The sequence below is a fragment of the Miscanthus floridulus genome, chromosome 17, assembly GCF_019320115.1.
Source record: "Miscanthus floridulus cultivar M001 chromosome 17, ASM1932011v1, whole genome shotgun sequence".
NCBI lineage: Eukaryota > Viridiplantae > Streptophyta > Magnoliopsida > Poales > Poaceae > Miscanthus > Miscanthus floridulus.
Window position 1 is genome coordinate 17,608,590 of NC_089596.1, and position 23,581 is coordinate 17,632,170.

Consider the following 23,581-nt stretch of genomic DNA (forward strand, 5'->3'; position numbering starts at 1 on the left):
CAGCACCATTGCTGAGGCTTGTCAGCTTGTAGCTGAGCTGGTATCTTCTAAGGTTTTCACATCTTAATAATGGATGCTAGTCAGTGCTTCTGAGTTGCAACTTCCATTAGGGGACCCCGGTTAGATGCTTTTCCTGAATTTCTATCACCTGTCTACTTACCAATTGCTCATTACTTATTCTTCTGACTATATGTATATTCAGCTCATTAGTATGAAAAAACACTAAACAAGCTTGGTATTTGGTTTGAAGATATTGTTTATCATGTTTGAATGGTAACTGGCACATACTCTGTTAGCCCGAGATCTCTCGCACGGGTGAGCAATCCACTCACCGGCGCTCTTGCACACACACTAGGCTAGAGGTTGAAGAGGGGGTGAGAACAGAGCACACACGCACGCAGCGTAGGCACCAGCGTTAGCAGGAACTCTACTCAGGAGATGACAAATTGAACTCGCTCACCTTACTGAGTTGCCATGTAGGCGATATATACAACTCTACACATCTAATCCTAGTACACAGACATGTCCTATTGCCATACTGCTACAGTGACTAGATGTGACAGCAGGGCTGACTTTCGCGCCTGCCCTTACTGTGGCTACAGTGACAGCAAGGTGCTTTCAGCGCCTGCCCCTGTTGCGGGTACTAGGAGAGCAGTAGATTATTTTACAATTCTTCCCCTAATCCTGCTGCTAACCCGAGGTAGAAATCTCCACCATGCCAATCATCTTCTTCAGCTCCGAGAACTGAAGATGGCCGAGTGGCTTGGTGAGGACGTCCGCGAGTTGCCAACCAATTTTGACGAACTCGATGACGATCTGCCCTCCATCGACGCAGTCCTTGAGGAAATGGAACTTGATGTCGTTGTGCTTGCTCCTGTCGTGGAGGACCGAATTCTTCGCGAGGGCGATGGTAGGCTGGTTGTCCACCATCAGTGCTGGTGAGTGAGCTTCCACGCCGGTCAGCTCGCCCAGCAGCCGGCGCAGCCATACCACTTGGCACGTCGCTGTGGCTGCTGCCACATACCCCGCCTCGCACATGGACAGTGCCACCACCTTTTGCTTCAGCGACAGCCATGAGATTGGAGCCGATCCGAGGAAGACGAGCACGCCAGAGGTGCTCCGCCGTCCATCGATGTCCCCCGCCATGTCTGCATCGCTAAACACCGTGAGCCGTAGCCCACTTCCACCGGTCTTGGGGAAGACGATCACCTGATCCACTGTCCCCTTAACGTAGCGCAGCAGCCGCTTCACCATGGCCCAATGATCCTCTTGGGGATCCTCCATGAAGCGACTTACGTAGCCCACGGCGAACGCAATGTCTGGCCTTGTGTGGACCAAGTAGCGTAGCCCACCGACGATGCTCCAGTAGAGTGTTGCATCTACCTTTGCCGCGGTACTGGCCTTCGTTAGCTTCAGCCGCTCCTCCATCAGAGTCGTGCATGGCTTGCAGTTAGCCATGCCGCTCTGCTCCAACAGCTTCGACCCGTACGCGCTCTGACCGAGCATGAGCACCTCCTTCCTCTGTCTCACCTCAATGCCGAGGTAGTAGGAGAGCGCGCCGAGATCGCTCATTCAAAAATAAGCCGTCATCTCGTGCTTGAAGCTGTCGATGTCCTCTGCACGCGCGCCGGTGACGATCAAGTCGTCCACATACACACCAATGATGAGCTCCTCCTTCCCCCATCGCCGCGTGTAGAGCGTGTGCTCTATTGTGCAATGCGTGAACCCAAGCGCGCCCAGCGTGGCGTCAAGCTTGGCGTTCCATGCTCGCAGGGCCTACCGTAGCCTGTAGAGCGCCTTGCACAGTCGGAGCACCTTGTGCCCTGCTCCCTTGATGGCAAAACCTAGAGCTTGCCTGACGAAGACCATCTCCGCCAGCTCGCCATTGAGGAAGGCTGATTTTACGTCCAGGTGATGGACGCGCCAGTCCTTCACCGCTGCTAGAGCCAGCAGCAGTCGGATGGACTCCATGCACGCTACCGGCGCAAAGACTTCCTCGAAGTCGATGCCCTCGCGCTGGACAAAGCCACAAGCGATGAGGCATGCCTTGTGCTTGACAATGGCATCGCGCTCATCCTGCTTGACCTTGTACACCCACTTCAGGCTGATCGGACGACATCCTGGAGGCGGATCGATGAGCTCCCAAGTCTCGTTTTCCTCGATCGCCTTCATCTCCTCCAGCATCGCCCATCGCCAATTGGCATCACGCTCGACCAGCGCGAACGTGGGTGGCTCCTCTATATTGATGAGAAACAGCTCTAGGTCATCGAGCAGCCGACTCGCCAGTCCTGAGGACCTTGTGTTGCCAACAATGTTGTCCAGCCTATGGAAACACACCTCCTCGCCGTCATGGAAGGCATCCACAAACTCGCTGATATTGCTTGGAGGTGAGGCGAACTCGATCGGTGTCGTCAAAGGAGTCCCTTGTTCCACTTGTGTGGTCGGCACTGCTGCTAAAGTGCTCAGCACCACTGCTGGACTTCTCGGCACCCTTCCTGGAGTGGTCGGCACCACTGCAGGACCGCTCGGCACCCCTCCTGGAGTGCTCGGCACCCCTCCCGGATTGCTCGACACCACTCCCAGAGTGCTCGACACCCTTCCTAGAGTGCTCGGCACCACTCCCTGAGTGCTTAGCACCCCTCCTGGAGTGGTCGGAGCCGCTGCCGGAGTGCTTGGCTCTACTGCTGGAGTGGTCGGCACGACCTCTCTAGTGTCTCCACCACTATGGATGACCAAGTGCTCGACGACGAAGGTGCAGTTAAAGCCGCTAGCTTCCCCCGTGCTCGGACCATCCCAGTCCTACACTGCCTTCTCGTCGAACATGACGTCACGCGAGACAACCACCTTGCCTCTGCGTGGGTTGTAGAGCTGATATGCTTTGGTGTCCTCCTCGTAGCCTAGGAGCACCATCAGCGTGCTCCTGTCTTCCAGCTTGGTGAGGACCAGCTTTGTCTTCTTGATGTGGCCGATGCAACTGAACGTCCTGAGGAAGGACACGCTTGGCTTGCGCCCGTACCAAGATTCTAACGGTGTCCCGCCCTTCAGGGCCTTTGTTGGCACGCGGTTGAGGATGAACACCACCGTGGTCACCGCCTCGCCCCAAAACTTTGTCGACATGCTCTTGGCCTTCATCATGGATCGAGCCATGCTGACCACCATCTGGTTCCGCCGCTCCACTACACCGTCTGCTGCGGCGAGTACAGCACGGTGTGGTGTCACACCTCACCTTGATCCACGCAGTACGCAGCGAACTCCACCGAAGTGAATTCGCCACCATGATCTGTCCTTAGCACGCGCAGCTTCTTTCCGGACTCTGCCTCCGCCCGTGCCTAGAACCTCTTGATCGCCTCCACTGCCTCGTCCTTGCTCGTCAGGAGTTGCAGCCACATGTAGCAACTTCAATCATCCATGAGCAGAAGGAAGTAGCGCCGACCACCATTTGTGGCTGGCGTGATTGGTCCGTAGAGGTCGCTGTGGACGAGCTCGAGAGCATCTGTCGTGCGATACTTGGCCACCTTTAGGAACAACAACCTCCTCTGCTTCCTGGCCAAGCAGCTGTCACATAGCTCACCTGCATGCTCGATGTGAGGCAGCCCTCAGACCATCTTCTCCAGCCGACCGAGCCTGTCGAAGCTGAGATGGCCGAACCGGGCATGCCACAGCCATGGCTCCACGGTGTGTCGTGCCGAAAGGCACAGGCTACTCCACCTTCAAGTTGAGCAGGTACAATCGATTACGTGAGCATTTTACCTTCATGAGAAGATGCCACTCACGATCTCGAATCTTTAGGATCCCGCTCTCGATCAGTACCTCGCATCCACGCTTGTCCAGCTGCTCAATGCTGACGATGCTCGAACACAGCTGTGGGATGTAGTACACATCCATCAGTGTGCGATGCTCGCCGTTCCGACAGCGGAAGATGATGGTGCCTCGGCCTCGAATCTCCACCTTCGAGCAGTCGCCGAACCGCACCGACTCCATCACGCCACCGTCGAGCCTAGAGAAAGCCGCCTTGGAGCCAGTCATGTGGTTGCTGGCGCTGGAGTCCTGGTACCACTTCTGCTCTATGTCGTCGCCCACTCGTCCAAGATGGACTTGGGCGCATGACTCGTCGAGGTCGATGGCCCATGATGCAGTCCCCTGCTCTGCGACCGCCACCTCCTCTGCTATCCCCTTTACCTCGACATCGGGCAGCGCACAGAACGTCGCCATCAGGAGAGTTGGCTCGTTGTCCTCCACCTGAGCCAGGTGAGCCTCAGCCTTCTTCTCCTTCTGGTTTGGGCACTCCTTGGCACAGTGGCTAGTCTTCCCGTAGTGGTGGCAAGTGTCCCTGCCCAAGGGCTTGCCGTCCTTCTTCTTCTGCGGGGCCTTGCTGCGGCGCTTCCCGTCGCCGCGGTGGCTGGAGGAGCCTTCCCCGGACTACTTCTGCCTCTGCCGAGCAGTCCACTCCTCCTCGGTCATCAACAGCTTGCTGCCGACCGGTGTTGCAGTCGCCCCTGTGCGGTCGTCCACTGCCCACAGACGCCCTGTCAGATCCTCAATCGAGAGGGTTGATGGATCCAGCATTGTCTCGATGGAGAGAGCAATCTGGGTGTACTTGGGCGGCACGACACGCAAGTACTTGGAGACTGCCTCCTCCTCATCGATGACGACGCTGTGCGCTGCCAGCTGACTGATGAGGGACTGCAGCCTGAGGGCGAAGTCCTCCACCGCCTCCCCATCGCGGAACGCCGGATCGTCGTACTTCCACCATAGTTGTTGCGCCTTCGCGTTCTTTGCGCGGTTGGACCCGACCTGCATGGCCTTGAGGGCGTCCCAAGCTTCCTTGGTAGAGTCCTTCGACCCCAACGGCTCCCGGTACTCCGGAGGCACGGCGGCTAGGATTGCCTCCAGCGCCGAGCAGTCCTCCTCTTCATCTTCGGTGCCCTGGTCAACCGCCTTCAAGAGCCATCAGGCTCTGAGCTTGACCTTCATGGTCACCGACCACTCGCCATAGTTGGTGCGGGTGAGGACCGGCCAGTTGGCTCCGCCAACCTCCTGCACGGCCCTCTGGATGACCACCTCACGATGCACCGGCGACCGGGACTACCGCAATGACTTCTCACCACCGTCCTGACTGCCGTCGTCCTCCATCGTCGCAAGCGAACATCCAACCTCGCTCCAATACCAGTTGTTAGCCCGAGATCTCTTGCACGGGTGAGCAATCCACTCACCGGCGCTCTCACACACACACTAGGCTAGAGGTTGAAGAGGGAGTGAGAACAGAGCACACACAAACGCAGCGCAGGCACTAGCATGGGCCGGAACTCTACTCAGGAGATGGCAAACTGAACTCGCTCACTTTACTGAGTTGCTGTGTAGGCGATATATACAACTCTACCCATCTAATCCTAGTACATAGACATGTCATATTGCCATGCTGCTATAGTGACTAGATGTGACAGCAGGGTTGACTTTCGCGTCTGCCCTTACTGTGGCTACAGTGACAGGAAGGTGCTTTCGGCGTCTGCCCCTGCTGCAGGTACTGGGAGAGCAGCAGATTACTTTACAAACTCCAGGCAAAAAAAACATAAAGAAAAACTAATAATCTTTGAGTTTAGCTTGCATAGTTCATACAACTTCAGATACTTTTGACAGATAAGGTATTCTGCATTCATAAGCTGCTAAACAAATCATTACTTATATCTAGCTTTCATCTCTATCTATAGGTGTGGCACATGTAGTCTTGTATCATACCTGATCTTGTTGATCTTGTTAGTCTTGTATCATACCTGATCTTGCTGATCTTGTGATCTGCTCATAGTGATTACTTTAGCATGAGAAGAGTAAGATCTGAAAGAGTTTAATAGTCATGCTAGCATCAGCTTCAATTGTCAAAATCCACCAGTGCTAAATTAACATCAGTAGGTGAATTTTAGCTGTTAATAGCAAGGGTACTGTACTACTGTGTAATGGTGAATATCTAGTGCAAACCTTTATTGAAAAGCAGTCATGCAAATTCCATGTTTGAATTATACATAATGACTAATTAGAAAAACATTTTCAGAGTACATGATCCCATTTTCATTCTACAAGTCTAGACGACAGTTCCCATGTTCGCCTCATTGGTTTAATGAGAATTTACCGGACAGATTTAAAGTAAAAAAAATTCCAAAATGGGGCCTTTAATTTAGGCCCCGTTTAGATTCAAAAAATTTTAGTTTTTTTTTTTGTTACTGTAGCACTTTCATTTGTATTTGGTAATTATTGTCTAATTATGGACTAATTAGGTTCAAAAGTTTCGTCTCGTGATTTCTCATCCAACTGTGCAATTAGTTTTTTTTATCTACATTTAATACTTCATGTATATATCGCAAGATTCGATGTGACGAGTACTGCACAAAATTTTTTGGAATCTAAACATGCCCGTGCAAATCAGGGGAACCCGTAGCCATGTGCCAGAGCATCTGATCCGCATCTCGCAGGCCGTGCAGTATTGCTAAACAAGTGTTATTTTTTGGAACCAGTAAACAAGTGCCTTCTTGAATCTCGAACACTGATTCGGCACCCTAGAATACCAAGCTCCTCCTGTGAGTTTCGTGTACGTTCTGGTTATTGTTATTATGTGGAGTACTTTTGTTTGTTTAATAAGTTTTTGCCCTTTTGGGGATAGGGGACAAATTATTATCAAAGGAACACATTATTACACAGGAAAAAGGGGGTTGAGTCGTGTAGTAGGCTCCTTACTTCCAACAACTGCTATGCTACCACCAGTTCACTGCAAGAAGCTACTCCATTTTTTTTGTGGGGTATCAGGATATTGAATTAAATAGGTGAGAAAAATACCATGTTGCTTCATTTGGATTAAATGACTCACTTTTCTTAGCTCACATAATTTAATCGAGGAGTGTTTACTTTATCCTTTCAGCGTAGCTAGCTAGTGCTCCAACTCATAATTCTGTTTCTCTGCATTAATTTTCCACTTTCGTTTTGTCTATTTTTCTTCTCTTCAGATCAGGCTGTGCATATTCTTGTGATCTCTGTCATGCACTCATCATTGTAGGCCTCTTAATATCGTTGCAATTGACACCAGAACAATGTTATACAGATCCTTAAACTCTATAGTATCATGTGTAGCCCAATAGGACAATGCAAAATATAAGCAATAGGCTTTTCATCCATGTTTCCACCGTTTAATGTGAATCTGTTACTAGCTGTTAACCTTGCAGACATGCCGTTCTTAACGGCAGCCGACATATTATCGTCTAATAATGAAATGGCTAATGGCCTCGTGACAATCAAAATTACCACATGAAACACTGGCTTCAAATCCAAGCGAGTTCAAAGTCAAAGCGAACTTGGAATTTGCACCCATGGCCAAAGTAAAAGGACTGCTTTTTTTCTAATCTTGTTAGGTTCATCAGCCTGGGCCTTCTTTAGATTGAAAAAAATTTCAAACCGATGAATAGTAGCACTTTCGTCTTATTTGGTAAATATTGTCCAATCGTGGACCAACTAAGCTCAAAAGATTCATCTCGTGATTTCCAACTAAACTGTGCATTTAGTTATTTTTTTTACCTACATTTAATGTTCCATGCAAACGGTTAAAAATTGATGTGATGGAGAGAGAGTGAAAAAACTTGGAATTTTGAGGGTATCTAAACAAGGCCCTGATTGCAAATTAACCATCTGATCTCGTCTTCTTGATAGTAGATGTGAAGTCAGGGTCTACTCACAGTTTGTTAGGGATGCAGTACAGGTGCCCCTGGCCCCAACTGGGCAATCTGCCCATGTTACCAGTTAACTCTGATCCCAACTGTGTCCCGCCGAAAACAGGCGAATCTTTTGTATGTTCGGTGATATAAATGTGACAAGTGGGCCTTCCCACTGGTCTATATAGTATGTATGTCCATAATAAGGAAAAAAAATGAGATTCCTTCATACACGTGGCGCTTGCCTTCAGACGACTTCGCATGCAGCGAGCGCCTATATATGTCCACCCTATCTTCCTCCTACCATCCGGTGTAGGGCCTGTTTGGTTCCTGCAGGAATTCCTAAAATTCTTGTCACATTAAATATTTGAATATATACATGTAGTATTAAATATAGACTAATTACATAATTAATTGCATAACTTGCGACTAATTTATGAGACGAATCTTTTAAGTCTAATTAGTCCATGATTTGACAACGTGTTGCCACAGTAAACATGCGCTAATGACAGATTAATTAGACTTTAAAAAATCATCTCGGAAATTAGCCTCCATCTATGTAATTGGTTTTGTAATTAATCTATATTTAATGTTCCTTATTAGTATATAAATATTCGATGTGACGTGAATTTTTAGAAGCCACTAAATAACTAAACACCCTCGTAGTCTAACCGCAGCAAGCTGAACTAGCAGCAGCAAGCCTAGTGGTGCTCATCTAGAGTTGCAAGTACGTGACTGCAAATTCCTAGCTAGATCTAGCTATCTTAGTTCCTCTACTAACGCTCATTTTTGTGCTTTTTATAGAAGGATATACTATACATGGGGTCCTTAGGCTTGGTGGTTCTAGCGATCGCCGCCACGCTGGAGCTCACCAGAGCCGACTCCTGGAACGGCGGCCGCGCCACGTTCTACGGCAGCGGTGACGCCTCTGGCACTATGGGTGAGCATCTATCTATACATTGAGCAGTTGAAGATATCGATGGCTCGTTAGCTATTGGTTGCATCACACATGACAGGTTGATCTTTGTGTCTGACATGCAGGTGGAGCGTGTGGGTATGGCAACTTGTACGGGAAGAACACCGCGGCGCTGAGCACCGCGCTGTTCAACAATGGGCAGAGCTGCGGCGCGTGCTTTGAGATCCGGTGCACTGGCAGTGGCAGCTGCCTGTCTGGTTCCGCCATTGTGACGTCCACCAACTTCTGCCCGCCCAACTATGCGCTCCCCAACAACAATGGTGGGTGGTGCAACCCGCCGCAGCCGCACTTCGACCTCGCCGAGCCGGTCTTCACCCAGATCGCCCGTGCCGTTGCCGGCGTCGTGCCTGTCCAGTACAGGAGGTACATACGTGACACCAACCAGCTGCTCAAAGTTGGAGGCCCGTGCGTATGTTCACACGCCTGATCGATGCCTATGCGATGTTAATTTGTGCTTGTGCAGGGTGGCATCCGGTTCACCATCAACGGCCACTCCTACTTCGTCCTGGTGCTCATCACAAATGTGGGCGGCGCTGGCGACTTGACGGCGGTATCGGTGAAGGGCTCGGGGACGGGCTGGCAGACCATGAGCCACAACTGGGGCGCCAACTGGCAGAACGGCGCGCTGCTCGACGGCCAGGCACTGTCGTTCCAGGTCACCGCCAGCGATGGCCGCACCGTCACCTCCGAGAACGCCGCACCAGCCGGCTGGAGCTACGGCCAGACCTACACCGGCAAACAGTTCTAACCGGCTGACCGCCGGCCGGCCGGCCGTCTGTGCTGAGCGGCCGGTCACGACTAGCATCGTGTGTGTGCGTCGCCGGAGGAGGGCTCTGTTTCGAAGCAATTCGCTCGAGAGCGGCAAGGTCGCTAGGCTCTCTGCGGCGGTTAGGGGCTTGTGACTTAACGTTGTTGCGACTAGCAAGGCATGTGCGTCGTCGCCAGCCACCGAAGATGGGAGCTCTGGGCGCTTTTTACTTTCAGCAGCCGTATGCTTTGCGGGGACGCTTAACTAGTCAGGGTCAGGGTTTCGAGGCCTGGAAATTAATCAATGGATGACTGTGGTGTTGAGCAGAAATTAGCAGCTCGTCGTCACCCGCGCCGTGTACCACGTAATTGCAGCTTTGCTTGCTTGAATCAATGGAATTTAGCCTAGTTGTTCTCTTCTCGTTTCTTTCCACCAAAATTGTTAAGAACCAGTGTCATAATTTGGCTGTTCATCGTTACGTTTCCTCTGTTTCAATTGAATGTGCTCTACTGAGCTCATGGATGCTAGAAATAAAAAGCCACCGAAGCGAGGGCAAAGATGGGATCGAATTGGACAAAACCTAGTAGAACAGTGAACGCGGAATGGTCCAGTGATTTGACATTTGTGCACGTTGGATTTCTGATCTCCGGGCACTCTGAAATGGATTCCAATTCCAATAACAAAGATTGCTGGTGAACGCAAGAAATAATTAGGGCCATTTTGGTACAGCTTCACTTCTTGATTCTCTGAAGGAGTGATATGATTCTGGTGGGGAGCAAGGTGGGGTGCAGGTGAGAATCAATTCTCAAGTGATTCCTGAGACAAATGAATGGGAAGCGGTGGAGAGCAGTTTTTTTTAGCTCCTAGCTCGTAGTGTAAATAGAGAAATGATTCTCGTCAGCTCCCCACTAGAATACAGTTGCATTTTAAATGTTTAGCAGGGCTCCGCAGAACCTGAGCGTGAAGCTAGGGCTGGGAGGAGTGCCAAAGGGGCCCTTAGAAGTCAATGATGCACAAACACTGTTGGAATACTTGAGAAATAAGCAGTTAGAGGATCCTTACTTAGAAGCTAATGATGCACAAACACTATTAGAATACTTGAGAAATAAGTTGTTAGAGGATCATTCGGTTTTTTATGTTGTTTAGATAGATAAGGAAGATGGTTGCATAGAAAATTTCTTTGGACAGATGGTCAATCTATCATGGAGTACAAGTACTTTGGCAATGCCATGTCATTTGACACCATTTTTTAGGCTAATAAGTTTGAAATGCCTTTTGCTCTGATCATTGGAACCAACTATCACAAGCGAACAATAATTTTTAGGGCTGCACTTTATATATAATAAAACTATTGAATCATTTATTTGGCTCTTTAAAACCTTCCTAACCACAATTTCAAGCAAGCACCCTAGCACAATTTTCACTAATCAAGATGCAGCCATGGCAGGAGCATATGTATTCCCAAATACAAGTCATTGTACATCTTTGTTTGTGGCACATTTACGTAAATGCTTTCATGACTCAGATAACAAGTTTCTACCTAATTTTAAGAGATATGTGTGAGGACAAATCAAAGGCTTAGTTCATTTAAAAGTGGCATGAATTGTGGAGAGAATATAGTCTCGAGGAAAACTCATGGATGAAAAAACTGTATAATATGCGGGTAGAGTGGGCTGCTGTGTACTGTTACTCCTTTACGGCGGATATGAACTCGATTCAAGGGAGTTAAGGTATGAATAATTCTTCTAGCATGAGTACTCCTTATATCAAGGAGGATATACAAGTCTTATACTTGGAGTTGATCAAGCTGCCACATTTGCAGTCGGCTGCTAAGAAGACACATTTTGATGGAGTGCCAAATCAAGATAACGTAACATTGTTGTGTTGTGTTGCCTTGTAATGTATCTAGGAATGTCACTAAATTAATAGTACTGTACTTAGCACTTTGTACAACATGGGTGCAATAATATTTAAATTGTATTGCAAATGATTTTTTATCAGATAAATAATTCGTTTTTCACATAAGCATTAATAACCAGACAAAAAAATATCTCTTTTTAACACAGCCATCTGACAACAACAGCTATCACCAATGATTCAATGAACTGCATACAGTGAAAGGAACGTACTTGTGAACATCAATCATATTCAGGACAACCATATACATTTCAAATAAGAAAAAAAATACTCCCTCAGTCCTAAAATAAATGCACATCTCGCTTCTCAAATAGTATCAACATTTGTATCCCCAAATAAGTTTATTATAAAAGTATATTTTATGCTCAGTCTAATGATATTTATTATACATCATAAATATTAATACATTTTTGTATAAATTTGGTCAAACTTTAAAAAGTTTGACTCCTTGGAAAACGAGATGTGCGTTTATTTTACGACGGAGGGAGTACACTACCGTACAAATTATTGGATCTGAGTTTACTTGCAACTTGACCACAATCAGTATAAACTCTCATATTACAAAGAAGGGCTACAATTATATCAAATTGCAGTCCTATACAACCATATGCTTAAGAGCATCTCCAGCAGTACGAGAAAATCTCAACCCCAAAACTAGTTATTGGGGGAGCTACAAACCTTTTTTGAGGGCTTTGAAAGGTCTCATCTCCAACAGAATTAGAAAATCTCATCCCCAATATTTCCTCTTCAATGTGGGGTCAATTTGTCATTCACACCCTTTTTTATTTTTTTTCTTCCCACCCCTTCGTTTCCCGTGACCTCCGACTCTCCGAGCGCCGCATGGGCGCATCCTCTTCCGCCGCCGCTCCTCTTCCCCGTCGCCACTCCCTCCCTTCCTGCCCCCTCCTCCCGCCGCTCCTCTTCCTCCGCCGCCCTCCTACGTCGCCACTCCCTCCCTTCCTACCTCCTCCCATACTGCTCCTCGTTCCTTGTGTGGCGTATGTTAGCTGCCACATTAACCAGTTAGGCAGTTAGCGTATGTTTCCTTGTGTGGCGACCATTTATAGAGTAAATTAAGTAGCGCAAGTGTATTAATGGTTTTTGCATGTGAGCTAGTAAAATGAGAGGGAGATCGAGATTAATGCGTGTGCATGCGTACTGGTCGAGCTGTGTTGTACCACGTTGGCAGGGGCTAATCTATGTGGAGTCGCCGGGGTCGCGTGACCCCGATGGTTTTCTACGAATCCATTATAGGTGTATTTTTTCACCAGCTATGACCCCGGTAAAAAATACGATGACCCCGGCGGCCTAGCAACAATAGCACAATAGCAACCCAACACAGCCCAAGAGAGAAGGCCGAAAGTCACGTACTCACGTTCAGGCCGTAGCCCGCAGAAAGCCAAAACGTTGGACGATTCTTCTCCCATCGTCAGACCTTCCGCCTTCGAAACGTCCACGTCGGTGCTCTCGTCGCCGTTCCGTGATCGCAGCTGTCGCTCGGTGTTGACGGGCGGGCGGATGGCCGCCGCCGCTGCCGCTCTCCGAGTATCCGTTTATTCAATCCTGCTCAAGTACGGAATATCCCCTATAAGTATTCTACCGTGGTATCCGTTTAGCTTTTCGTGGTCACTATGAATCAGAAACGTCCAAAAAAAAAGGGAAATTTCCAAGAGTTGGTGCGGCTTTTGGCAAAGCAAAATTAGAAAAACAAAAGGCGTATTTTGAGAAATGCTCAAATGGTGGCTCCAGACATCCAAAGAGATATTGCAAATTGTTTTGCTGAGGTAAGAAAAAGAATAATTTATTGCTTTGGTTACATATAATATTATATCTCTCATAGACTATTTATATTGATGTATTAATAGTGTCTATATTTTTTCAGACCATAGTGAAATCAATTGTTGAAGAAATTGGTGGCGATGTGTTTTGTTTATTGGTAGATGAGTCAGCTGATGTTTCTGGCAAGGAGCAAATGGCAGTGGTTTTGAGGTATGTGGACAAGAGTGGGATAATAAAAGAGAGACATATTGGTATAGTTAATGTGAGCGAGACCTCAGCTTCATGTCTCAAATCTAGCATTGATAGTCTATTTGGTAAGTATGGATTGAGCATAAATCAAGTTAGAGGCCAAGGCTACGATGGAGCAAGTAACATGAGAGGCGAATTTAATGGTTTGAGAGCTTTAATTATGAGAGAAAATAGCTCTGCATATTATATTCACTGTTTTGCTCATCAATTGCAGTTAGTCATTGTTGTAGTGGCTAAAAAAGAATGATGATATTAGTGATTTCTTTGACATGGTATTTCTATTGATTAATGTTGCTGGAGCCTCTTGCAAAAGGAAGGATATGATTCGAGAAAGTCAACAAGAGAGAGTTGCTAAAGCAATAGGCAGTGGACAACTTAGTACTGGAACGGGATTAAATCAAGAACAATGACTTCAAAGAGCCGATGACACTCGTTGGTCCTCTCATTATAAAATTCTTCAAAGGATAAACAGTTTGTTCCCTGCTGTTATTGAAGTGCTCCAATATGTTGAAAAAGAAGGTCCCACTGATGCCAAGAGACGTCAAGCCCGTGGTCTCATGGACTATCTCAAGGATTTTGACTTTGTGTTCCACTTGCAGTTAATGTTGCTTATATTGGGACATGCAAATTGTTTGTCACTATCCTTACAAAGGAAGGATAAAGACATCTTAGAGGCTATGTCAGAGGTGCAGTTAACAAAACAGAAATTTCAGCAAATTAGAGATGATGGTTGGGATTCCATACTAAGTCCTGTGCTATCTTTTTGTGAAGAACATGGCATCTGAAAGGATCAAGATGCCCAAGAGGGGGGGGGTGAATTGAGCTTCTCTAAAAATTCTTGCAATAATTAAACCCTAAACTTAGCCCACTTCACCCCTTGTGCCTAAATGAGTGTTCTAATGATCTATTCGCACAAAAGTTTTGCAACCTAGTTTCCAATCCTACTCTAGCATGGCAATTCTATGAATATAAAGACATGAAATGAATTTCTTAAAGTAAATGTGTAAAGTAAAGAGAAGGAATGGACTCGGTGACATTTTGCCGAGGTATCGGAGAGTCGGCACTCCCTAGTAGTCCTCATTGGAGCACCCGCGCAAGGGTATCACTCCCCTTGATCCGCGCAAGGATCAAGTGCTCTCTACGGGCTGATTCTTCGCCACTCCGGCATGGTGAATCGCCCACAACCGCTCACAAGATGAGTTGGGTCATCCACAAGCTCTACCGGATGATCACCAAGCTCCCAATCACCACCAAGCCATCTAGGTGATGCAGATCACCAAGAGTAACAAGCACAAACTCTCACTTGAGCTAACCAAGCCTAATGAGATCGGTGGATGCACACTTGCTACTCCCTAGACACTAATGAGGTCCTTAATCTTAGATTAACAAATCTCAATCACCTCACTAGGCACTTGCTCTCACAAGAACTCCAATGGTTGCCTCAGCTGATCAAATGAGCAAGAGAGGTATAATGGAGGAGGAGGAGGAGGTGTATTTATAACCCCCACCAACCAAAATACCCATTGGAGTTCGGTTGACTTTTTGTATACGCACCGGACATGACTGTCTGGAGCACCGGACGCGTCCGGTGCGTTTAGTTGTCGTCAGCCAATGGCTAACTGACCGAACTCTGACAGCGTTCGGTCAGTACTAACCAGATGCGTCTGGTCCGAGTAACAGCCGATTTGAGCCTCTCTGAGTTGCACCGGACACACTGCTTAGCAGCGCCCAGTGCAGCATCCGGTGCCAGGGGGTTACCAAATCCTAGGCTCATAGGGCCACCGGACGCGCCTCTGACCGAGTCCAGTCAATTGCTAACCTCACCTGCGCTGCCCAACACTTGACCGAACGTGTCCGATCCCACGGGGGCCAGCGTTCGGTGCACCACTGCTGCCCCCACCACTGACCGGACGCGTCCGATGCCAGGGGTGCAGCGTCCGGTGCCACGGGGAAAGGCTCCAAACACTTCCAATTCAAAACACTTTGTGAATGGAGTTGTCTTCAAATGATCTTTGGGCTATACCTGAGCTACCTAGTACTAAGTTTGACAAGTGTGCACCACACCTAAACCATTAGACTCACCTAGGTCAAGCTACTAGTTCATACCCCCCTTTATAGTACGGCCAAAGGAAAAACAAAGCCCTAAACTAATCTAAGTGTCTCTCCAACACCAATCAACACTTAGAACTAACCATCCTTAGCCTTGTTGTCCATCCTTTGAAAACTAAAATGATTTCCATCCATAGGGGCATGAATACCATTGATTGCCCAAACAATCACCATTATCATGACCTAACTCAAATGGTTTCTGCAAAACACACGTTAGTCACAATAATCTTATGTTGTCATTAATCACCGAAACCCATTAGGGGCCTAGATGCTTTCAATCTCCCCCTTTTTGGTGATTGATGACAACAACCTCGAGTATGTTTGTGAAAAGTGTGAGGTTTTTAATAAACTTGGTTTATATAAGCATGAATCAATAAGAGCAAAGGGGTTAGGCATGCTTATACAAACCAAGCCAACATGTACTCAAATGAATATGAATTAAGCACGAGTACAAAGCATTATGCTCATAATAATCGGAGAAAAGTGCGGAAGCATAATTTAATGAGCATAAACAAGTGACATGTCATATATATAAAAATGAAAAGCACTCATGTCACAATAGTAGCAAAAGTAGCATCACACATATAAAACAAATGCAAGATAGACATGATGCATGAATGTAGCACACAAAGAGCCAAATCCTCACGACACTCCCCCTGCTCCCCCTGAGTCTAACATACTCTCTCTCCCCCCCTTTGGCGTCAAGCACCAAAAGCTAAGGATCCTGAGGCGGGGCTAGAGCAAACGAGGTTGAAAGAAACCGGCTCGGCTCGATTATGAAGTGGCCCCACATGTCAGATTTGGATAAGAAATCTAAACTGATTGCACTTTCTGTATTAGCACCGGACGCGTCCGACGAAAGTACCAGACACTCCCTATGCCGCGTCTGGTGCAACTTAGAGAGCTCCTAGAACGCTCTCGAGCACAGCGGACACATCTGGTGTCCTTGACCAGACGTGGTCAGAGTCCAGCGCAAAAGGCCAAATGACCGGACGCTGCTTATCCACGTTGCACCGGACGCGACTGTGCCACAGACGCTGAGTCCGATGCTTTTGAACTGACCGGACGCTGCAACAGGCGCGTCCGGTGCTAGCGTTTGGTGCTTGTTCAGCATCGTTTTCTTCGTTTTTCTCCGCGGCGATTTCTCCCAACCAAGTTCCAACTCAAATAAGAGCCAAATAAACACCAATTGAAACTGGTATGAGTGATCTCTCTCAAACCCTCAATTTTTCAAAATATTTTGCATTAAGCTTAGTTAATTTTTAGCGAAAATAGGCGAGAAAAGGGGCGAGGAGTATCATGAGGCCACACTATAGGGGTCATAACCAAGTTAGAGCTTCAAATGCTCCCCCTAAGTGTGAGCGAACTCAGCGGATACTCAAAACTTAATAAAAAAGAAATGACAAAGCAACACACATGCATATGCAATGCAATACTTGAAAGTAAATCTAGTTGCTTGTCAAATTTAAACCTTGGTTAAGCTTCTTCACACGCTTTAGGGCAGTTATCTTAACCGAGTTAGCCAAGCCCTATGTGCAATACAAGTAATTTAAACATGTTTTATATTACAATGCAATGCAAGGGACAACACAAGCTCATTTTTAAGTGAAATTACTTAGATCAAGAATGTTGAGCTCATTCTTCAACTTACAAAACCGTGTTTCATCTAGTGGTTTTGTGAAGATATCCGCCAGTTGATCTTCGGTCCTTACACCTTCTAGAGATATATCATCTTTAGCAACATGATCTCTAAGAAAGTGATGACAGATATCTATGTGCTTGGTGCGAGAGTGTTGAACCGGGTTATTAGCAAGTTTTACGGCACTTTCATTGTCACATAAAAAGGTACCTTTTCTAGAACTACACCATAGTCTAGAAGGGTTTGTTTCATGTAAAGGATTTGTGCACAACAAGCACTGGCAGCGATGTACTCCGCCTCGGCGATGGATAAAGCAACACTATTTTGCTTTTTAGAGGACCAAGACACTAGTGGTCTACCAAGCTATGGCACCCTCCAGATGTGCTTTTTCTATCAACTTTGCAACCCGCATAATCCGAATTGGAATAGCCAATGAGTTGAAAAGTAGCTCCTTTGGGATACCAAAGGCCAATGCTTGGTGTGAGCTTTATGTATCTAAGGATTCTTTTTACGGCACTTAAGTGAACTTCTTTAGGTTTAGCTTGAAATCTAGCACACATACACACACTAAACATGATGTCGAGCCTAGATGCGGTTAAATATAACAAACTACCAATCATAGAATGATAGAGTTGGATCAACCGGTTTACCTCCCTCATCTAGGTTGAGATGTCCATTAGTAGGCATTAGTGTCTTGATTGGCTTACATTCATCCATATTGAACTTCTTGAGAATATCCTTGGTATACTTCTCTTGAGAGATGAAAGTCCCTTCTCTCATTTGCTTGACTTGAAAACCAAGGAAGAATGTAAGCTCCCCAATCATTGACATCTCGAACTCCTTCGATATCAATTCACCAAACTCTTTGTAATGGTCTTCATTTGTTGAGCCAAATATAATGTCATCAACATATACTTGACAAATGAAGATATCTCTATTAAGCTTCTTGGTGAATAGTGTGGTGTCAACCTTTCCAATGGTGAAGCCCTTCTCAATGAGGAAATCCTGAAGGCGCTCATACCAAGCTCTAGGGGCTTGCTTAAGCCCATATAGCGCCTTGGACAACCTATAAACATGATTAGGATATCTAGGATCTTCAAACTCGAGAGGTTGATCAACATAGACTAGTTCATTTATGAAGCCATTTAAAAATGCATTTTTAATATCCATTTGATATAATTTCATATCATAATGAGATGCATATGCAAGGAGGATACGATGGCTTCAAGTCTTGCAACCGGTGCAAAGGTCTCTCCAAAATCCAAGCCTTCAACTTGAGAGAACCCCTTTGCAACTAGTCTTGCCTTGTTCCTTACCACAATGCCTTGATCATCTTGCTTGTTTCAGAACACCCACTTTGTTCCAATAACTCTTGCATCTTGTGGTGGCTCTTCAAGTGTCCAAACTTGATTGCGGGTGAAGTTGTTTAATTCTTCATGCATGGCATTCACCCAATCCGGATCCTTGAGAGCATCTTCTACACAAGTAGGCTCAACACAAGAGACAAAAGAGTGATGTTCAATAAAAGAAGCAAGTTTTTGAGATCGAGTCATAACACCCCTTATAGGACTCCCTATGATGAGATCTTATGGATGTGCTTGAAGTAGAGGAGTTGTTCTTTCAACCACTTGGGGAGGAGGTTGTGGAGCATCAACATCTTGAGCTTGTGCCACCACTTGATCATGAGAGACATATGTATCTTCATTTGTTTCTCTCACATCTTTATCTTCATCTTGTGGCACATTTGATGAAGAAGGTATGTCAATCACTTGCACTTCATCATCATCATCTTTTGGCTTGATGGCTCCAACTGGCATGTTCTTCATGGCCTCCCTCAATGGTTCTTCACCTACATCATCAAGATTCTCATGTGCTCCTTGGGAGCCATTAGATTCATCGAATTCCACATCATATGTTTCTTCTACCAAGCCAGTGGCATGGTTGAATACACGATATGCTTTGGACTTCAATGAGTAACCAACAAGAAAACCAATATCACAACATCTTTGAAACTTCCCTAGGTGTTGCCGCTTCTTGTAGATGTAGCATTTGCAACCAAACACCCAGAAGAATGAGATGTCCAGCTTCTTCCCATTGAGCAACTCATAAGGGGTCTTTCCAAGGAACCATTGAATGAATAGGCAGTTGGAAGCATAGCATACGATGTTGATTGCTTCGGCCCATAAACTCTCCGGTGTGTTGTACTCATCAAGTATTGTTCTTGCTAGAGTGATCAATGTCTGGTTCTTTCTCTCAACTACACCATTTTGTTGGGGAGTGTAAGTTGCAGAGACCTCATGTTTGATCCCAACTTCATCACAATAGGCTTCAATGTTTGTGTTGTCAAATTCTTTGCCATTGTCGCTTCTTATCTTCTTGATCTTCACATCAAATTCATTTTGTGCTCTCTTGGCAAACTTCTTGAAAGATGTGGCAACTTCGGTCTTGTCATGAAGAAAGAATACCCAAGTGTATGTTGAATAGTCATCAACAATTACTAGACAATAGAGGTTGCCTCCCAAACTTGCATATGTTGTTGGTCCAAATAAGTCCATATGGAGAAGCTCTAGCACTCTTGATGTTGACATGTATGCTTTGCATGGATGAGTGTTGGCAACTTGCTTGCCGGCTTGACATGCACTACAAAGCTTATCCTTCTCAAATACAACATCCTTCAAACCTCTAACCATGTCCTTCTTCAATAGCTTCTTGAGTGTACTCATTTCAACATGAGCAAGCCTCCTATGACATAGCCACCCAAGAGATGATTTGGAGGATAGGCATGTCTTCAAGTTGGCATCATCGGAGGTGAAGTCCACTAAATACAAGTTGTTGTATCTAAAGTCTTTGAATATAACTTGACCATCATCCTTCTTTGACACAACCACTTCTTTCTCGGTGAATAAGCATTGGAAGCCAAGATCACACAATTGTCCAATGGATAGCAAATTGAAGCTCAAAGAAGCAACAAGTAGCACATTTGAAATTGAATGGTCATTTGATATATGAACTTTGCCCAACCCTTGCACTTTGCCTTTTGAATTATCTCCAAATGTAATTCTTTCTTGATCTACTCCTTCATCTAGTGAGGTGAACATACGAGGATCACCGGTCATATGTTGTGTGCAACCACTATCAAATACCCAATGACTTTCACCGGTCTTATAGTTCACCTACACACACAAGAGATCAAGCTTGATGTTTAGGCACCCACACTTGATGGGGGCCAACCACTTTCTCAATAAGACACTTTGCAACCCATATTTGCTTAGGCCTATTCTTGTTGGGTGGACCTAAGAACATAACTTCGGCTTTGCCTTTTGCATTCTTTCTAACCACATAATGAGCATTGTAGGCAAAGGGTCTAGTATGCTTGGGCAAGGGTTGTGGTGATGGAGTCTTGCAATCATGAGCAAAATGACCTTCTTGACCACACTCAAAGCATCTCTTTGGCTTGGGCTTTGGCTTGTATTGATGTTGAGCTTATTGTTGAGGTTGATGTTGAGCTTTGGCTTTCTTCACTTGGTTGTCCTTGTAACCAATACCACACTTGTCACTCTTCATCATGGTGTTCATGAGTAGCTCACTTTGAAGATTGTGACCCTTGGTGAACTTGTACAAGCCGGTGGTGAGATGAGTCTTCTCAAGCTTAAGCTTCTTGTTTTCCTCTTTTAGCTTCTCCATCTCAAGAGCCATATCACCATCTTGTGACTCAATCACAATTGTGTTGTAGGTTGATTGCTTCTCAAGATCCTTCTTTAGCTTCTCATTTTCACTCTTGATCTTGATATAGTCATCATAGTGATCGGCCACCACCACTTGCTTGCCTTTGCTACTAGAACCTTGCTCAATGTTCTCATCAATCAAGTCATCACATGATGTAGCTATATCAATCTTAACAACATGGTTAGTAGCATCATGTGGTTCATTGGACAAGAACTCATTTGCAATAACAAGAGTATCATAATTAATCTTGAGAGTGGTGTGTTCATCTTTTAGCATGCTATATCTAGTGTTGAGCTCATTGTGTATCACCTCAAGTTTGTCATGTTTTTCTTTAAGCTCCTTTAGGCTAGCTTTGAGCTCCTTGAGGGTGGATGACACAAGCTTGTTTTCATCTCTAAGCTCATCACTAGCTTTTTGTGCTATGTCATACTTAGCTAAAAGAGAATCATTTTCAAGTTCTAGCTTTTCATTTTTAGCCCTTGTCTTAATTATGATCTTTGAGTATTTGTTAAGCAAGGTAACAAGTTCATCATATGACGGTGATTCAAATTCTTCATCACTATCGCTACCACTACTATCATCATCACTTTGTACCTTTCTTTCACCCTTGGCCATGAGGCATAGGTGTGTAGAGGATGATGGCGGTGGTGGCGGTGGAGGAAGTGAAGTGGCAATCACAAGAGCGGCCACCTTCTCTTTTTCATCATCACTATCTTCACCGGAAGAGCCACTTGATGATTCAATATCGGTGAGCCAATCACCAACAATATAAGCTTTGCCATTCTTATTCTTGTGGTATGGCTTCTTCTTGCCATCCTTCTTCTTGTATGGCTTGTCTCTTGTCTTCTCCTCATCACTTGACTCATCTTTGTTGTCCTTGTACTTCTTCTTGTACTTGTCTTTCTTTGGCTTAGGACATTGGTGAGCTAGATGACCAAGATCACCACAATTGTAGCAATCCATCTTAGATATGGGCTTTCTCTTGCTACTTGTGAAGAATTTCTTCTTCTTGGAGTCAAACTTGACACCATTCTTGTTAAGCTTCTTTAGGATCTTGGTGGTCTTCCTCACCATGAGAGCAATGTTGGTGTCATCATCATCTTCACTTGAGCTTTCAAGGACAACTTTGGTTTTGCCCTTCTTCTCTTGGCTAGCCTTGAAAGCCAAGTCTTTCTTCTTGATGGAAGAGGAGGTGCCATCTTGTGGAGTGATGTGCATGTACATCTCATGTGCATTGATCTTTCCCAATATTTGTGTTGGTGTAGACGTGGAAAGATCACCTTGATGAAGCATGGTCACAATATGCCCATACTTGTCAATGGCAAGCACACTCAAGATCTTTCTTACAACATCGGATGGTTGCAACTGAGTGAGTCCAAGCCCATTGACTTCCTCTACAAGCACATTCAAGCGTGAATACATCTCATTAGCACTTTCATTAGGAAGCATCTCAAAAGAATTAAGCTTTTTCATAACAAGATGATAGCATTCCTCACGCTCAGTCTTGGTTCCCTCATGGAGCGCACAAATGTCCAACCATAGTGCATGGGCGTCTTTGTGGTTCCGGACATGGTTGAACACATCCTTGCAAAGGCCTCTAAAGAGGGTGTTTTTGGCCTTTGCATTCCACTTGTCATAGTGAACCTCATCACCAATGAGGTTTTGCAACCTAGTTTCCAATCCTACTCTAGCATGGCAATTCTATGAATATAAAGATATGAAATGAATTGCTTAAAGTAAATGCGTAAAGTAAAGAGAAGGAATGGACTCGGCGACATTTTACTGAGGTATCGGAGAGTCGGCACTCTCCACTAGTCCTCGTTGGAGCACCCACGCAAGGGTATCGCTCCCCCTTGATCCGCGCAAGGATCAAGTGCTCTCTACGGGCTGATTCTTCGCCACTCCGGCATGGTGAATCACCCACAACCACTCACAAGATGAGTTGGGTCATCCACAAGCTCCACCGGATGATCACCAAGCTCCCAATCATCACCAAGCTGTCTAGGTGATGCCGATCACCAAGAGTAACAAGCACAAACTCTCACTTGAGCTAACCAAGCATAATGACATCGGTGGATGCGCACTTGCTACTCCATAGACACTAATGAGGTCCTTAATCTTGGATTAACAAATCTCAATCACCTCACTAGGCACTTGCTCTCACAAGAACTCCAATGGTTGCCTTAGCTGATCAAATGAGCAAGAGAGGTATAATGGAGGAGGTGGAGGTGTATTTATAACCCCCACCAACCAAAATACCCATTGGAGTTTGGCTGACTTTTTGTATACGCACCGGACGTGACTGTCCGGAGCACCGGACACGTCCGGTGCGTTTGCATTGGCTAGTTGATGTCAGCCAACAACTAACTGATCGGACTCTGACAGCATCAGGTCAGCACTGACTGGACGTGTCCAGTCTGAGTAATAGCCAATTTGAACCTCTCTGAGTTACACTTGATGCGCTGCTCAGCAGCGTCCGGTGCTAGGGGGTTACAAAACCCTAGGCTCATAGGGCCACCGGACGTGCCTCTGACCGAGTCCGGTCAGTTGCTAACCTCACCTGCGCTGCCCAACACTTGACCGGACACGTCTGGTCCCACGGGGGCCAGCGTCTGGTGCACCACTGCTGACCCCCACCACTGACCAGATGCATCCGGTGCCAGGGGGCAGTGTTCGGTGCCACGGGGAAAGGCTCCAAACACTTCCAATTCAAAACACTTTATGAATGGAGTTGCCTTCAAATGATC

The 23,581-nt window shown here is 46.2% G+C and overlaps 3 protein-coding genes across 3 annotated transcripts; 1 reads left to right on the forward strand and 2 right to left on the reverse strand.

The window, feature by feature from the left end:
- Positions 1–3,699: 3,699 nt before the first annotated feature.
- On the reverse strand, positions 3,700–4,212 carry LOC136515322 (uncharacterized). Its single transcript, XM_066508949.1, has one exon. It carries the CDS (start codon positions 4,210–4,212, stop codon positions 3,700–3,702), a length of 513 nt encoding a protein of 170 aa, XP_066365046.1.
- A 4,298-nt stretch (positions 4,213–8,510) lies between these two features.
- Positions 8,511–9,415, forward strand: LOC136518548 (expansin-A11-like). The gene is made up of 3 exons (XM_066512224.1): positions 8,511–8,631; positions 8,733–9,076; positions 9,131–9,415. The coding sequence occupies exons 1-3, from the start codon at positions 8,511–8,513 to the stop codon at positions 9,413–9,415; spliced, it is 750 nt and encodes a 249-aa protein (XP_066368321.1).
- An 11,176-nt stretch (positions 9,416–20,591) lies between these two features.
- LOC136515323 (nuclear matrix constituent protein 1-like) lies at positions 20,592–21,797 on the reverse strand. Its single transcript, XM_066508950.1, has one exon. It carries the CDS (start codon positions 21,795–21,797, stop codon positions 20,592–20,594), a length of 1,206 nt encoding a protein of 401 aa, XP_066365047.1.
- Between the last annotated feature and the right edge of the window lie 1,784 nt (positions 21,798–23,581).